Here is a 17,155-nt window from a genome sequence, read left to right as displayed (position 1 = left end):
AGAGCCTCAAACTGTGCTGGCCTTGGAGGTACCTTCATGTCGTACATCGCGAATCTCAAATTCTCTAGGATCCTTATATTGAATGTCCCATGGATCGGGAACGCTACGCTCCCATGTTTCTCTGTCAGCTTGTGCCATTGCTTTAGCCAAAGGCACGGAGCTACCCCCTTTTCCTCCATTACAATGTAAGCTGGTGTACCTTCAGGTGGCGTCTCCTCTCCTACGCTCGCTTTAATGTAAGACTCCCCCTTCATCGCACTCTTTAATGCTTTAAAAAATTTCATTTTCTCGTCTTTTATTTCACAAAATTTGTAATCAATAAGTGACTTTAATTCCCGGAATACTCTTCGCTTGCCTTTCCCCTTCCAATCGAGCCCCACGGACTGCGTCCAATCTGTGCGCGACCAACCTATCCCAGCGCGCTCCTAGTGACGTCACACTCACACACTGCGGCTGACAAAGCCTCGCGGCTTGTCCTCCTTCACTCAGCTCCTCTCGTAACAACTTCTAGCATATATCGCGAGCAACCAAATAATAATAAAACAGATCTGTCGGTTTACTACAGGAAGGGTAACACAATCGCTTCAGGACCTTAGGGATTTTTCACTAGCCTCGGCAGTTATTCCATCTTTCTCGGTCCCCACTTTCGCAAGCAAATCTGACCCGCAGACTCTGCTCTCAACTTGTCAGTGATCTATTCTAGTGCACTTAGAATTTGTCAAAGACCGAAGTCGAAGTTTTCTTTCACTCCCTTAACACACGTACCGACTCGTTGACCACGCCCGATCAACCTATTAAACCGACCAGACCACAACATAAAACAAGTGTCTCATACACTTTTCAACATACTCCGGAGTCTCTTGACCTCGCAGGGCCCGTCTCAACAACAACAACCACGTGGACCTTTTTCTGCACAAAGCGCCACATGCACATGAAGTTCGACGACTTCCCTACTCTCACACTCGGAGTCGCACCTCCGCTATTCTCTAAAAATCCTCGCAACCTTTTCAAACAATCTGCGGCAATAAGCTGTGCAAGCGCAAAATCCTAACTTCACTCATACCATCACTAGTACCGCCAACGCTGATTCCACACCTCCATTCTCTCCATTCGCAAGCTCCGAGATCCCGGGAAAGTCGCGGGGGACTTAGCCCATCATCATTTTCTCAATCTGTTTTACCCAAGAAAAATCTAATTCAAACTTCTCGAGTGGGGTCTCAAAGAGCGTAACCGTTAATTCAACACCATATACCTCTCGAGGGAGGTCCCAAAGGGCGTAACCGTTATCTCGAGTGGGGTCCCAAAGGGCGTAACCATCCTCTGCTACCATCTACTGATAGAGCGTTCCGACCTATTAAATTACCTGTATCTGGACGCTCTTGGGTCGATGAATCTTTTGACCAAGTGGGGCTCTCTTCACCCGAGAGAAATCAATTTAATCAAATCAATAATCAATAACGAACATAAGCAATGCCCTGATCAACAATTTCACAATTAATCCAGAAAACATTTCGGCGAACCATGACCTTTCGGCCATGAATAACCACACCAGTTTATTCAAAGTTAATGCATTTATTTCCCTATATTAACAAAGCTAGCACGATATAAATGTGTCTCAACACCAAATGATATATGTAAATGAACATTAATAGCTGTCCATAACGGCGGAAAAGATGCAATCTATGCAGCATTTGAATAATAATACATTCGATAATAGCAACACAAACCACTAAAACTATAATCTGTAATGGGCTAATTGCATACATTAGTCAGCATAACAAGGTCTCAAATTGCATCGTGCGAAAATGAATCCTCATCTAACCTCAAATTAGCATCTGCATGTGGGACTTCATGCAAAAACAATTTAGCAACATTAATTTGGAAAACTCCTAACTAGGGCTCTTATCAAAAATCAGCAGTTGGTTACCTAAAAAGAAACACAATGCAATTGTACAATTTCCTTTCATATTTACCAAATTCAATCAGCATTCAAGGAAGTCTTCGTCTCACAGGTACCGGTTTCCGATCAGCATGGGACGGGGGCAAAGGGGCAGGGTGGACGGGGCAATTGCCTCACAGCGGCAAGATAAAAGGACAAACTACTACTTCATGCAAAGGGGCAAATCAAAGTTAAAGTCTCTAGGGCGAGAATTACTTAAAGTCTCTTTCTCTCGATTAGAGAAAGCATCAAAGTCTCATTGAACATCAATTGGCATCGTATGAGATGGCAAAATGACGAAGTCTGCAAGATGGGCCATAATGGCTGCAATGTCCTGCAATGTCCTCAATGTCTAATGGGCAAATGTTCAATGTTCGGTAATGGCTGCAAAAGGCTAAAATGTCTAATATGGCTGCTTTCTTCTTGTGCACCAGGTTTAAATAGACAACAGTTCAAATCCAGTAGGGTCTTCCATTGGAGGGTTCATAGGTTGGCTTCAAATTGTCCAATCAAAAACAACAGTTCACAAGCTTCTACCTAGGCATACATTATCCTTGGAGTCGGGAACGTAAGTTGCAACATATTTTACCAATTAACTCACTTTCAGAGCTTCCATTGTCCGCACCTGCAGATTGACCTTGGAGCAAAGAAGAAGATGCCAGGCTGGCACGAAACTTTAAAGATAAGCATGTGAACGATCTCACTGGAAAAGTACAGCTTCAAGCAAGAATACACGTTTTATTAGCACATTGGAAAAACACGAGCATCTAAACCGTGAGACAAGGCAACTAGGCCAAAGCATCCACTAAAGTTATGCTAAGCTAAAACATTTCAACAAGCAAATCATAGCACACGTTTACGGTTATGTCAGATTAGTACAATTCCAATACATCACGTTATATAAAGCACGCTTATAAATGTTGGCAAACTACTCTGAGGGCACATTTTTCCCCGTACAATCTTTATTAGTTCGGTTAAAGTCACACTTGATTATTGCAGCACTACGTTTATGCGCTAATAAATGTAAAACCTTCATTTCTGCGTCATCACTCTTCAGTGGCTCTCTCAGCACCCTCAGCATTCCAGTGTCTTGATGTAGCATGAAACATTGATCTTGAAAGTAAGGAAGTGTGGACCCGAAGGTCATCTAAGTGCAGGAAATAACTGTCATCTAAGAGGCAGGTACGCAGTCGGCCTATTGTGTGGCATGAAATACAAAAACTCGTCACAGGAGTGGGTAGCCATGAACAATATTTCGGAGGGAATTGCTGTGTTCAAGACAGAGACAATGCTGTAAGTGGAGACATCTGTTTAGTGGAAGGGATATCTGATGCAGATGCTTTGGAAGTCTGTTTCTCTTTCTAGATTACCAAGGGAGTATTGTATGACTAGTTTTCTGCTTTTACCTGTTGAAGAATGTATCAATTTCTTTCTAACCATAGAAGCTGTGTGCATGTATGATAAAGGCATAATATGATTATCATACACACATTGTTTTGTACTAAATTGAAAACAGCAAGTGAATACAGTTATTGTTATACGAAGTGAAAATATGATCACATGATTTATACCTGAACTGGATACTTAAATAACAGCATTGTGTTAAACACAATATTAAGTATGAGTATAAACTTTGCATTTACTCCACCTTTTATTTAGGTCCAAAATGAATTAAAACCCTAAATGGGAGGTGGGTCGGAAATGTGGAATCTGTCTAAGAATGGTAGATGCTTCATATGTGCCTGTGGCAGTTAAACCATCCTGTTTGAGTAAGGCAGGGCTCGAAAAATCCACTCAATCACTGCACTGGCGAGTCTTAATTGTTCAGTTGGAGCTATTTTTAATACTTACTCATCCCTTCTGGCCAGTTGACACTAAACAGGTCTTCTGTTCAGTTGAAAAGTGGAGGGGGCAATAAAAGATGCCTTTAAATCTTGTTCTTATGTCACATTTGCTCTGTGTTCACAGAGGTCAAAAGTCAGTTTTTCTGACAAATATTTTTCCTTCTGACTGCAGAGTTCCAGGACTTTGTAAGATGAACCATGTGACCTGCTGCTTAGAATGTAAAATAAAAGGATATAGGGTGTCAGGTTTTTCCTAACACACATTTAAATGACTAAGTCAACTATGCAAACATGTCGAAATATATTTCAGTAGTTGTGAAAGCCCTTTTTTAAATTTCTGTGTGATGAAAAAAATATTTTAGTAGGATGAAAACAAATCAGAATACTTTACAAGTTGATGTGCAAAGTATAAGTTTTCTGAAACCCAATTTTCAAAGATTGTTAATACACTGTATAGATTTATCAGTAAACCTCAAGTTAGTTGATAGGTTTCTAGACATTTCTTGGAAAGTTACTGCGTGTAGATGACAATATGTTACCACACCATGGTTTAGTAATATATTTATTAAATTAAAATTGAGTGTTTAAACAAACTAAGAAACACTCCTGCCCTGATGGCAATGTTGTTGGTAAACTAAAAGAAGTCATAGGTTATGTTGGCTAGACGTCATGGGTATGTGGACTAGATTCTTGTGAAGCATGCAGCAAACTTTAGTCTACTTACTCAAACAAAAGAGGTTTTTTATACTGCAGAAATGCTGAGCTCACATATTTGAAGGTGCAATCATATGTGAGAATGAAGAAAAAGGCGACTCTGGAAACTATTTTCCTAGGATCACACAATTTGAGACCTGTTTACGGGTCAAGTACATTAAAGCTAGGTTGATTTGATTATTTAAGTTACTCAACCTGCAGGTCTAGTAAAATGTTTATGATTTTTCGAGCCCTGCCCACACTGCAGTACTCTATGCTGGAGGAGAGTCCTCCACCACCACAGTTGGGTTCACAATTCTACAGGGTTAATTGTCACAAATCAGCCTTTCAAACTAGAATGGCAGGTCTATCATCATCTACAATAAAGTTAATTCTGTAAAATACTGCCATAGAGAAGTGGCAGTTCTCCATTAAAGGGTAACAGTAGTGTCCAAAAAAATGCTGGAAATCACCCCAAAAATGTTAGAGACAAATGATCATGACACTGATAATGTACCCTTGGAGAAGCATTTCCATTGCCTTTAGTTGGTGGCATAAATTCTGGCATTCCCCTGCATGTTTGCAGACTCCTCACTGAAATAGCTGTTAATTCCTCAAAGTGGCTCCTCTCCTGGCGAAGACAACAGCTTTCATATCAAAGCCTTCATCGCTATGGTATCACACATTAAAGGCAGCTGATTATCCGCTGCCAGTTTAACAGACGACCTTACCTCAGCACAATAGCAGGTGGTGAATCATTAATCCAACCTCAAAATCAGATGTACGTTTCATATCTTTGAGAGACCTTTGCCCAAAGTCCTTGTACAGTGATGGGATTAGGCTTTTTACCATACTTTTCATGTTGGTCTCAATAATGTATGTACTATCCTGATTATCCCAGGCAGTGGGCAAGTAGATGGGCATATATAGGAAAATGTGGGTACGTCATAAAGACATATGTTTCCGAGAAATTTCCAGTTTGATTTGCTAGATGATAGTGCTATGCAGCTCTGAATCTGGTCAATTAGGCCTAGGTAGACATGTGGCCCACCATTTTGAAGACAGTAAGTGATTGGGCATGCTGACATCTTTATAAGTTTAATATGTTAACTACTGTTACAAAAGTCTTATATGCTTTCTACATGAATATAGAGACAGTCCCGCACTAGACAGTATTGATTGTTAACATTGCAGTGATACCTGACTTAAGATGTGAGAGAGTGGTGTGGCAGAAGACCTTGGCTTTTTATTTTTCTCTCTCTTTGTCCCTTTCCTATTTTCCTCTGGTATTTAGATCTGCCTGGAAATTTGGATTTGATTTGTGCAGTCCTATAGTTTGTCCTATATTCTGGGTGTAGGGCGGATTATCATCAAAACCTGTTGGATATCCTTTGAAAATGAAAACAGTATCCCTGAAAGTATCAGGGTTAGGTATCCAATGAGTTTTGTAGTATTAGGAAAATGTGTGTTTTATGGATCAATTTCTTTGTCTAACACTTGAGTTAATGTCCTTGGAAATATTTGTATGGCAGTACTCATGGATCTAAATATATACCTAGCCAGAAACACTTTCCTTTAAATCCTTCTTCAGTGGCTCTTGGGATGGTGATTGGCCATCTTCCTTTGGTGCTGCTCTTTAGGAATTCTCATTTATGTATGTTTTTTTCTGCTTTGTGAAGCATCTGCCTTATTCTTTCAATGTTGTTTCCCAATGTGCTTCCTCAGAGTCTTTCATTGTTTTCGTAGCCCTTTCATTGTTTTCTTTTTGACTTATACTACATAAGCGACTTTTTCCCTAAGTGAAGCTGATATAGTAGACTGCTTGGCTTTTTCCGTGCTTGTACCAGGCAACTGAATTTGTGTTGGCACTGATAATGAACGACTATCTTATGAACGACTTGGCGTTGGTGATTGTGTGTTAGTTTGAGCCTGTGTATCCCTTTGTTTTCCAATGGCTTTATGTTCTTGTGTTTTTTTTCTCTTCAGATTTCTGGCGTCTATGAATTCACAACAGTACTTTCTGGATTATGAAATTCTTGAAATGCTTTGAAGCCTACAGTGTTATCAGCTGATATCAGAAGTAGATTTCCTTTGCCATTAGAGATAAAAGATATTTTATTTATCATTTGGGGAGGACTGTGGGAGTTATTGTCTATTAGGCAGAGGCAGGTATTTTTTAAGTTTTATTGTTATTGCAGAATGTTTCAAGTAGTAGTGTAAATCAGACCTTTTTTCTCATTGCACTTGACCATGAGCACGATTCTTTTTCTATAAAAAAAAAAAAATCCTTTTAGTGTATGATTTGCAATACGCCCATGTGACTTCAATATCAAGCACTGTTTGTCCTCATTTTGCAATATCCAAATTGTGCTTGGTACATCCTGTGCCTGAAATGTTTTTTAAAAGCCCAAAAAGTAAAAAATAATTGTCATCCTTGTAGACAATACATAATTCAGTGGTCAAACTTTATTAGACCCTGTGTAAAGAAAAAACATCCACCCCCACACAGGATGAGATACACATTTTTCCATAATTATTCTATACAATTGCATCTCTAAACATTTTAATAGTTCAAATAGTACACCCATTGTCTGTTATCCCTTTTAAAAATGCAATCAAATACACAGTTGCTGGTTTGCTAGTTGCAGCCTGGTCCTCCTAAAGTGTAAAAGCATCCACAGAGTGATCCTTTATCAAGAATGGGGAGTAGTGTGTTGAAGGGTTATTGGGAGCCCCGCCCCACCCCACACACACACACACAAACCACATTGGACACCTAATCTCAGGCAGTGACAAAAATGTTTTTATGGCTGACTAAAGAGAGACTCACTGTCACTCTGTTTTTTTCACTCAAAACACTGTACTGTTTTCAGCATGATGCTCCCTTTGGCCAGTGCCTGGGCACCCCTGTGATTAATGCAGGCCCCATCAGATAGGCTCCACCTCCCACCCACCCCATTTTGAAGCTCTTCGGCCTACATGAAGCTGCAGAGCAATATATTTTTTTCTAAGAAGACATCACCTTTTACAGGTGTGATTAGAGTTGTTACTAGATTACATAATTAGCATTGGCAGATACAGAAACTTTTCAGGAATAAACAGGCCAGATTTACAATCAGAATGTGTAAAAAAGCATGTGAGAGGTTCCTACAATCACTTTGCATAGGTCTCAGTTTGCAAAAATACTTCTGAGAGTAGTTCATACCTACCTTTGTCTTCTGCAGGCTAACTCAGGGTCCGACTGGCTTATAGGGCAATCAGGTAGTGCTCAATGGGCTGGTCTGATAGGTCAGAGGGGTCATTTTATTGGCTGTTTTTTTGGGCCTGCATTATGGTCTACTGAGCCGGTTTTTACTGTCAATTGTCTTGATTTTAAAACACACATTGCCTGTAGCAAGCTCAAATCCATGCAGTCTTCCATACTTCGCAAAACACTTATGCTGCATGTCATCGCAAACCTTGGCAAGTTCAAAACTGCCCCAGTATGCAAACAATGTCCACTGTCTTAGCTATCTAATTCAGTAAAGGGTGCTACTTTTACTTACTCCTGAACACTGAGTCATGGGTCACTCCTATTTATGTACAATAGCTTTGTGAATCGTGTCTATTCATTTCAGAACATGTGAATGTGTGGAAAATGTTTTTCATAGCATGCTCTGGTACCTTCTGGAGGACACATAACAAAGGTTCAAACTCTTGCAACCCCTTATTCGCTGGATTTTCCTCAGTCATTCATTCTAACAGTGTTGCAGCAATACAGAGTTCACATCTTTAACTCTGCAGCTAATGAACTTCATTTTGCAAATCTATGGCTCAGCATAACCCTGAAATACTTTTGGTTCAACTGCCTAAAGTTGCACCTGAGCATTGGCATTCAACCAACCTTTGTTTATCATGCCTTGTACATGCCTTAGCTGGAAGGCTCAGACATAAATTCACAAAGGTGAGATTGGCCCATTCTTTTTAGGGTTGAGCCTGCACGAGCACCATACATTAGCACATGCTCTCTCGCTTACAGGGACCATTTATTTTTACAAAAAAGGGCTTGGAGCCTGGCCTTTGCTTACTATTAGTTGGCATCAGTATCACTCTTGTTTGCTGCCTCCTAATTGGACAGCGCAGGCTGGATTTCTCTTCCTGTTTCTTCGCTTCACTTCTTCGCTTCCTGGACCAAGCACAGATTGGTTCTTCTTAGTGTCTCTCCGTTGCTTGTGCTGTGATTGAGGTACTTTTTTTATTTTTTTCCCATGTTGCTACTTTCCGGCCCACCCACCACTTGTTGTATTGCTTCCCCAGTCACCCTCACCCCTCCTCGCTGTCCTTGCTTGTTTTATCTTCTGTCTATGATCGGTAGTGTCTGCCTGATTTGGAGGAGGGAGTGCGTGTTATCATTGTGCTTTCCACCACCTGTGTGCTACCGCTTAGGTAGCTTGTCCTCTCAAAATTAGGAACAGGGAAAAAACTTGTGCCACACTTTTCAAAGCAATTGGACACAGTGAGACTGCCTATGTTTAGAAGAAGTGCTGTTTGGATGCAGCTTTTTAATGGGCTGATGTAAGCGTGTTTAACTAAATACTGGCCAGGTTTTTGAATTAGTGCCTCCTGACACGTTTTCATCTAGATGCCGCAAAGGTTCTTACGGAAGGCCAAATTCACTATATAAAGTCAGCGCCCCCTCTTACTATAATTCTCAGCACTGCTATTAAATGATGGGTGAATGACGGTGAAAAACTAAACTTCCTGAAACTACTAGAGCCTAAGGCAGGTCCGCAGTATATAAAAGGTACTCTAGTGCTAGAGGAAGTGATGTCACAGGACAATCTTTCTGAGCTCTAGCATACCCATGACTTTAGTACCGACGCGTGTATTTTGCAATGTAATATTGTATACATCCATTGAGGGAGCCTTCTGGCATGATACCCCAGTAATGTTTAGATCATTATCGATATGTCTCTTACATTGGCATTTTACGATTACTAAAGACCAAATATTAGCTAATGGTTTCAGTCCACTAAAATCAAATGAGTTTTGAAAATGTTTGGCTTACTATTGCGAAACAATAATACATCATGTATGGTGAAAAACACCATGCTGACTGGCTTTGTCTGAAAAAGTCCTATCAGATTTCAATGCTTAGTAAAATAGTTATCTGATATTTAAGTCATTAGTGTGCAGAAAACAAAATGAAGCCATTATAATATTAGTGTTTTGAAAGAGGTATAGATGAAGGACCAGGCAGAACATTAACCTTTAGATGCTAGCATATAGGGCTTTGTGATCACTTTTGAATAGATCTTCCATCTGTATCGATAAGTGCTGTTTCTTAGTTGTGATTCCTCTTGTACATCTGGAAATCGACTAACATGCCTTCTATCTTGTTGGCATTTGTACTGTACTGTTAGCTGTCCTTCGTTTTCATCTTATTTGATTTAAAAGCCAGTAGGCACAGGCCCAAAAGAGATAAATACTAGTATATCATGCACAGCTAGCTACAACTTTAAGGCCCTGATTATGAGTGGTTTGTTGTTTTCCGAACCCTATGTAAACACCTCTTTCCCAGGGGCCAGAAATGCAAGTTTCATGGTATTTAACGCATCCGTTAAATATCAAGTGTGTCAGTGCTGAAACCTGCCGAAGTGTAACAGGAGTGAAGTGTAAAGTATTTACCATACCATGCAGATTGTAGTGCGTCAAACCATAGCTACTATTGCATCGCACCCGATAAGTAACGGATGTGGGTACTGTTATTAATGCGATGCCATAGATAGCACCTGTTAACGACAAACTCGTAATCAGGGCCTGAGTAATGCACTTGGTATTGTGTAATCTCGTTACTGCATTGTTACTACAGAGCACCTGATTTTAATGCCATTCAACCTTCTTATAAATATATTTCGGTTTGCAAATCTCATTTTCTCCGTATACATGCTGGATTTTGCAAATAATGTGATCATAAAGGTCTGCATTTCATCAATCTAAACAAACTGCCACCTTGGTATTTTATAACGTTTACATTGCAATCACTGCAATTCAGATTAGCAGGCAGTTAAAGAAAGATGGATCTTCCCCTTTCTGGGTGAGATGTTTTTGTTGCATTCCTGTGAAAATGTTTTTCCAAAATAATATTTTTAACTGTGTTTGATGTTTTAGGCCGAGCCTCTTGTGGTTGATCTCAAGGACCTTTTCCAAGTCATCTATAACATTAAGAAGAAGGAGGACGAGGACAAGAAAAAGGCAAGTCCATGTAGCAGGTTGTTAGCAATTGTGATGTATAAGTGTAATATTTATAGCAACTTGGAAGGCAACTCTTGACCTATATTCACACCGCCCCCTCCAGATGTTAGCATAGCCATCTATGATCTTTGTCCTAATTTATCATCTACTATTGAATTTTGGTATTTGTTCAATGTCACTGTAGAAGTGTGCATTATTTTAAAATATTCTTTATATTTTTTAATGCATGTATTAAATTGTTTTAAATCATTGTAGACGCCCATTTGCAATTAGTTTTGAAAATATTTTCGGAAAGCTTGTGGAATCTTTTTCTAAAGTATATCACAACTACATTACTATTGTTGTATGTTCCAAGCCATTTGTACTCTTGTGGCGTATTACCACAAATATCTCAGCAATGATTGCTTCTGTTAGCATTCATGAATAACTTGGTGCCATACTCTGTGTCTTAGTCCTTCTTCTCTTCTTGAGTCTGGTCCTGGTCCACTTCAGTTCCTCATTCTGTTGTTCATGCTTATGGTCTTGCTCATGGTCCGCCTCGGCCTGGGTCTCCATATTCCTGGTCCTCTTGTCCCTCATTTTCCTGCTCCTCCTTATTGTGGTCTCTCTGATCCTCTAGGACATTGTCTACCTGGCTCTGAGCCTTCTCTCCTTCGTTGTCCTGGCTCCCTTATTCTAGGACCTATAGGTCTTGATACTACTGTTCATGGTGCTCCTTTGGGTCCTCCTGACCCTGATCCTGTTCTTGGTCCTACTAGCCATGGCCCTGTTTATGTCTACCGTCCTCCTCTTGGTCCTCCTAGTCTTTATCCTCCTTAGGAAGATCCTCCTGGTATTAACCTCCATTGCTCTTGATGTTGCAACACCTGGCCTTGGTCCTCGTGGCACAGGAATACCTACACTTAGCTCAATAGGTCTTTCTTCTCCTGTCCTATGGTTTTCCTGGTATTCTTTCTCCTCTTGGTCCTTTTGATCTTCTTGCTGTTCTCCCTCATGGTCCACCTCGCTCTGATCCTCCTGTCTTGGCCCTTCTGTTCATGATTCTCTTGGTCCTAGTCCTCCTTATCCAGTGACCTTCCTGATGGTCCTGATCCTGCTAGTGAGACCTCTCTTCCTCCCCCTCTGCTGCCTCAGTGACCTCACCAGCCTTAGGCAAATCCCTAACCTATCATATGTATCAGAGCTGAAATTGCAGTAAACACATGGCTACATTGTTGATTGTTGATCCAAACATATTGAATTGAGGTTGTGATATCATCAATGTATGGTTTTAAGATCTGGATGGATGGCCATAGTGTCAGATTCCTTACCTTGTTAGATCTGCCAGCAGCACATGACATTGTCTACCAGCAGCAGCTCCTCCATAGAGGGCATCCGGGCGTCGACCCACAATCTCACTGTGCCACTAATTGCTTTACCTTTTACAGCTTTTACATAAAAACAAAAGATTTCATAAGTCGTTTGCTTGTATGTAAAAGCTATAATGTCAGGTATGTGGCAGAAAGGGCCCCACTAGCTGTACTGCTCATGTGTCGGGCGGAGGCTGTTATAATCCGGCTTCACACAGATACAGTACATATCTGACATGCTGCACTAGCGTCAGGCTGTGCAGCATGTCAGAAAATGAAGCTTCAGGGCTTGTCAATCATGCGCCCTTTAACCCTACTAGAAGTTGGAATGGAGTAAAATGGTGTGCCCCCAACTCTGTCCCAACTTCCAGTAGGGTAGAAACATGTGGAACTGGCTTTGTTGTGCTGCCAGAGGAAGGAGAGGGAAGAGTTGGGAATCCTGGGCTTTGCAGTTAAAGAGCATGCAGGCTTTTATGGAAGATAACTTCCCCAGGTAAGCTGTGTTTTTTTTATAACGTTTGTGCCTGTGTTTTGTCTGGGTGCCGGGGACTTAGTGTATTTCACATTTCACACGTTTTGTGAGCTGTTCATCAGTCATACATTTACGTGAGCTGTCTTATTTTTACTTTTACTCTTCACATTAGCCATCTGCTTCAAGGCCTGTACTCCTAACGGCAGTGGCTCCGAGGCTATTTTTCACATTCTTGACAGAGTGCTTCTTCCGTTGTCCGGAGAGGGGGAGCACCTCAACCCATATTGTGGTTGCAGTCCTGAGCTCTCTTTTAGAGACCATTCTTATCAAGCATGCCAGTCAACATTGTTGTAAACGTGGTATCATCCTCCTCACATGAAATGAGGTGACAAGTTCAAGAATAGGAGTCACTTTATTTTTTATAAAATAGGTTAATTGCTGTCAAGTGGTCGAGGTCATGTCAACCTCTCTGTGGCACATAGGAAATAAAAAGACAGAAAAGCAAAACATGGAAACATTTAAATCATTTAGCTATGCATTTATTGGAGAGATTAGTTCACTTTTATAAAAGTTAAATGGTACTCTCACATGCTGCCCTTTCTTCTGTTACCCTCCTGATTTTTGCTTTTCTGCTTTCATTGTTATTTTGTCCAAATCTGTCAATATACATGCGGTTCCCTGCTCCCCTCCACCACCCCTGCAAATATATATATATATATATATATATATATATATATATATATATATTTTAAATATTTATCTGCAGGGGGTGGTGGAGGGGAGCAGGGAATCTCAAGCAAATTGCTAGATGTGCACAAAATAGCATATATATATATATATATATATATATATATATATATATATATATATAAGAAAGAAGTGACTCAAACAGATGATCTCACAAAAGAACAAAAATATATTTCTACTACAACGTTTCAGCTTCCGCCTTCCTCAGGTAGTAGAAGATGGTTTGCTCAGTGGCTGCACAGCTGACACTGGTGGATTTTCAAAATGCATCATGAGTGAAGATTCCAATTGGAATGTGGAATCAATGCAGTCCTGAGAACTCTTCAGATATGCAGAAATCAAGTGGTATTGTCAGTGATGTTCAGTCCATCTGGATGCAGTGATTTTAAATGGTACATCCAGAAATGTTCTCTGATGTCCAGTAGTTCTTCTTTTATAACATGTTCCACAGGGAAAATCTTCAAATCTGATAGTAAATGGTCCACAAGGTTAAAATGGTTGGCTACAGGCTGGTCAAGTTTCTGTGGAACATGTTTTAAAGGAAGAACTACTGGACATCAGAGAACATTTCTGGATGTACCGTTTAAAATCACTGCATCCAGATGGACTGAACATCACTGACAATACCACTTGATTTCTGCATATCTGAAGAGTTCTCAGGACTGCATTGATTCCACATTCCAATTGGAATCTTCACTCATGATGCTTTTTGAAAATCCACCAGTGTCAGCTGTGCAGCCACTGAGCAAACAATCTTGTACTACCTGAGGAAGGCGGAAGCTGAAACGTTGTAGTAGAAATATATTTTTGTTCTTTAGTGAGATCATCTGTTTGAGTCACTTCTTTCTTGGATATTACATTTTCTTGTGACTCATTGTATCCTTTGGGATCCAGATTTTTGCCCTGGCTGGCTGTTTTCTTGTGATCCTGCATCTTCCAATATATATATATATATATATATATATATATATATATATATATATATATATATATATATATATATTCTTTTTTTTTTTGCAGGGATGTGGTTGTAGGAGGCTGGACTGGCTTGTAGTGAGTACCTAGGGGTACTTGCACCTTGCACCAGGCCCAGTTATCCCTTATTAGTGTATAGGGTGTCTAGCAGCATAGGCTGATAGATAATGGTAGCTTAGCAGAGCAGCTTAGGCTGAACTAGGAGACGTGTGAAGCTACTACAGTACCACTTAGTGTCATATGCACAATATCATAAGAAAACACAATACACAGTTATACTAAAAATAAAGGTACTTTATTTTTATGACAATATGCCAAAGTATCTCAGAGTGTACCCTCAGTGAGAGGATAGGAAATATACACAAGATATATATACACAATACCAGAAATATGCAGTATAGTCTTAGAAAACAGTGCAAACAATGTATAGTTACAATAGGATGCAATGGGGACACATAGGGATAGGGGCAACACAAACCATATACTCCAAAAGTGGAATGCGAACCACGAATGGACCCCAAACCTATGTGACCTTGTAGAGGGTTGCTGGGACTATTAGAAAATAGTGAGGGTTAGAAAAATAGCCCACCCCAAGACCCTGAAAAGTGAGTGCAAAGTGCACTAAAGTTCCCCAAAGGACAAAGAAGTCGTGATAGGGGAATAAGGCAGGAAAGACACAAACCAACAACGCTGGATTTCCAATCTGGGGTAACTGTGGAACAAGGGGACCAAGTCCAAAAGTCACAAGCAAGTCGGAGATGGGCAGATGCCCAGGAAATGCCAGCTGCGGGTGCAAAGAAGCTTCTACTGGACAGAAGAAGCTGCGGTTTCTGCAAGAACGCAAAGGGCTAGAGACTTCCCCTTTGGAGGACGGATCCCTCTCGCCTTGTAGAGTCGTGCAGAAGTGTTTTCCCGCCGAAAGAACGCCAACAAGCCTTGCTAGCTGCAAATCGTGCGGTAAGCGTTTTTGGATGCTGCTGTGGCCCAGGAGGGACCAGGAGGTCGCAAATTGGACCAGGAGGTAGAGGGGACGTCGAGCAAGACAAGGAGCCCTCTTAGCAGCAGGTAGCACCCGGAGAAGTGCCAGAAACAGGCACTACGAGGATGCGTGAAATGGTGCTCCCCCGAAGTTACACAAAGGAGTCCCACGTCGCCGGAGACCAACTTAGAAAGTCGTGCAATGCAGGTTAGAGTGCCGTGGATCCAGGCTTGGCTGTGCACAAAGGATTTCTGCCGGAAGTGCACAGGGGCCGGAGTAGCTGCAAAAGTCGCGGTTCCCAGCAATGCAGTCTAGCGAGGTGAGCCAAGGACTTACCTCCACCAAACTTGGACTAAAGAGTCACTGGACTGTGGGAGTCACTTGGACAGAGTTGCTGGATTCGAGGGTCCTCGCTCGTCGTGCTGAGAGGAGACCCAAGGGACCGGTAATGCAGCTTTTTGGTGCCTGCGGTTGCAGGGGGAAGATTCCGTCGACCCACGGGAGATTTCTTCGGAGCTTCTAGTGCAGAGAGGAGGCAGACTACCCCCACAGCATGCACCACCAGGAAAACAGTCGAGAAGGCGGCAGGATCAGCGTTACAGAGTTGCAGTAGTCGTCTTTGCTACTATGTTGCAGTTTTGCAGGCTTCCAGCGCGGTCAGCAGTCAATTCCTTGGCAGAAGGTGAAGAGAGAGATGCAGAGGAACTCGGATGAGCTCTTGCATTCGTTATCTAAGGAATCCCAAGAGACAGAGACCCTAAATAGCCAGAAAAGAGGGTTTGGCTACCTAGGAGAGAGGATAGGCTAGCAACACCTGAAGAAGCCTATCACAAGGAGTCTCTGACGTCACCTGGTGGCACTGGCCACTCAGAGCAGTCCAGTGTGCCAGCAGCACCTCTGTTTCCAAGATGGCAGAGGTCTGGAGCACACTGGAGGAGCTCTGGGCACCTCCCAGGGGAGGTACAGGTCAGGGGAGTGGTCACTCCCCTTTCCTTTGTCCAGTTTCGCGCCAGAGCAGGGCTAAGGGGTCCCTGAACCGGTGTAGACTGGCTTATGCAGAAATGGGCACCAAATGTGCCCATGAAAGCATTTCCAGAGGCTGGGGGAGGCTACTCCTCCCCTGCCTTCACACCATTTTCCAAAGGGAGAGGGTGTAACACCCTCTCTCAGAGGAAGTCCTTTGTTCTGCCATCCTGGGACAGGCCTGGCTGGACCCCAGGAGGGCAGATGCCTGTCTGAGGGGTTGGCAGCAGCAGCAGCTGCAGGGAAACCCCAGGAAAGGCAGTTTGGCAGTACCAGGGTCTGTGCTACAGACCACTGGGATCACGGGATTGTGCCAACTTTGCCAGGATGGCATAGAGGGGGCAATTCCATGATCATAGACATGTTACATGGCCATATTCGGAGTTACCATTGTGAAGCTACATATAGGTAGTGACCTATATGTAGTGCACGCGTGTAATGGTGTCCCCTCACTCACAAAGTCCGAGGAATTGGCCCTGAACAATGTGGGGACACCTTGGCTAGTGCCAGGGTGCCCTCACACTAAGTAACTTTGCACCTAACCTTTACCAGGTAAAGGTTAGACATATAGGTGACTTATAAGTTACTTAAGTGCAGTGTAAAATGGCTGTGAAATAACGTGGACGTTATTTCACTCAGGCTGCAGTGGCAGGCCTGTGTAAGAATTGTCAGAGCTCCCTATGGGTGGCAAAAGAAATGCTGCAGCCCATAGGGATCTCCTGGAACCCCAATACCCTGGGTACCTCAGTACCATATACTAGGGAATTATAAGGGTGTTCCAGTAAGCCAATGTAAATTGGTAAAATTGGTCACTAGCCTGTTAGTGACAATTTGGAAAGAAATGAGAGAGCATAACCACTGAGGTTCTGGTTAGCAGAGCCTCAGTGAGACAGTTAGGCA

At 41.9% G+C, this 17,155-nt stretch overlaps 1 protein-coding gene across 4 annotated transcripts in view; it reads left to right on the top strand.

Moving 5' to 3' along the window:
- DAB2 (DAB adaptor protein 2) overlaps positions 1-17,155 on the top strand; it is a 241,488-nt gene that overhangs the window by 163,137 nt on the left and 61,196 nt on the right. For all 4 annotated transcript variants that reach the window (XM_069221367.1, XM_069221377.1, XM_069221372.1 and 1 more), the window contains exon 6: positions 10,627-10,710. In XM_069221367.1, the coding sequence (XP_069077468.1) occupies positions 10,627-10,710 (84 nt within the window). The remainder of the gene's footprint in view (positions 1-10,626; positions 10,711-17,155) is intronic.

This window comes from Pleurodeles waltl, chromosome 1_1 (assembly GCF_031143425.1).
Source record: "Pleurodeles waltl isolate 20211129_DDA chromosome 1_1, aPleWal1.hap1.20221129, whole genome shotgun sequence".
NCBI lineage: Eukaryota > Metazoa > Chordata > Amphibia > Caudata > Salamandridae > Pleurodeles > Pleurodeles waltl.
Note: the sequence above shows the minus strand (reverse complement) of the source record. Positions and strands in the feature narration are given on the sequence as shown.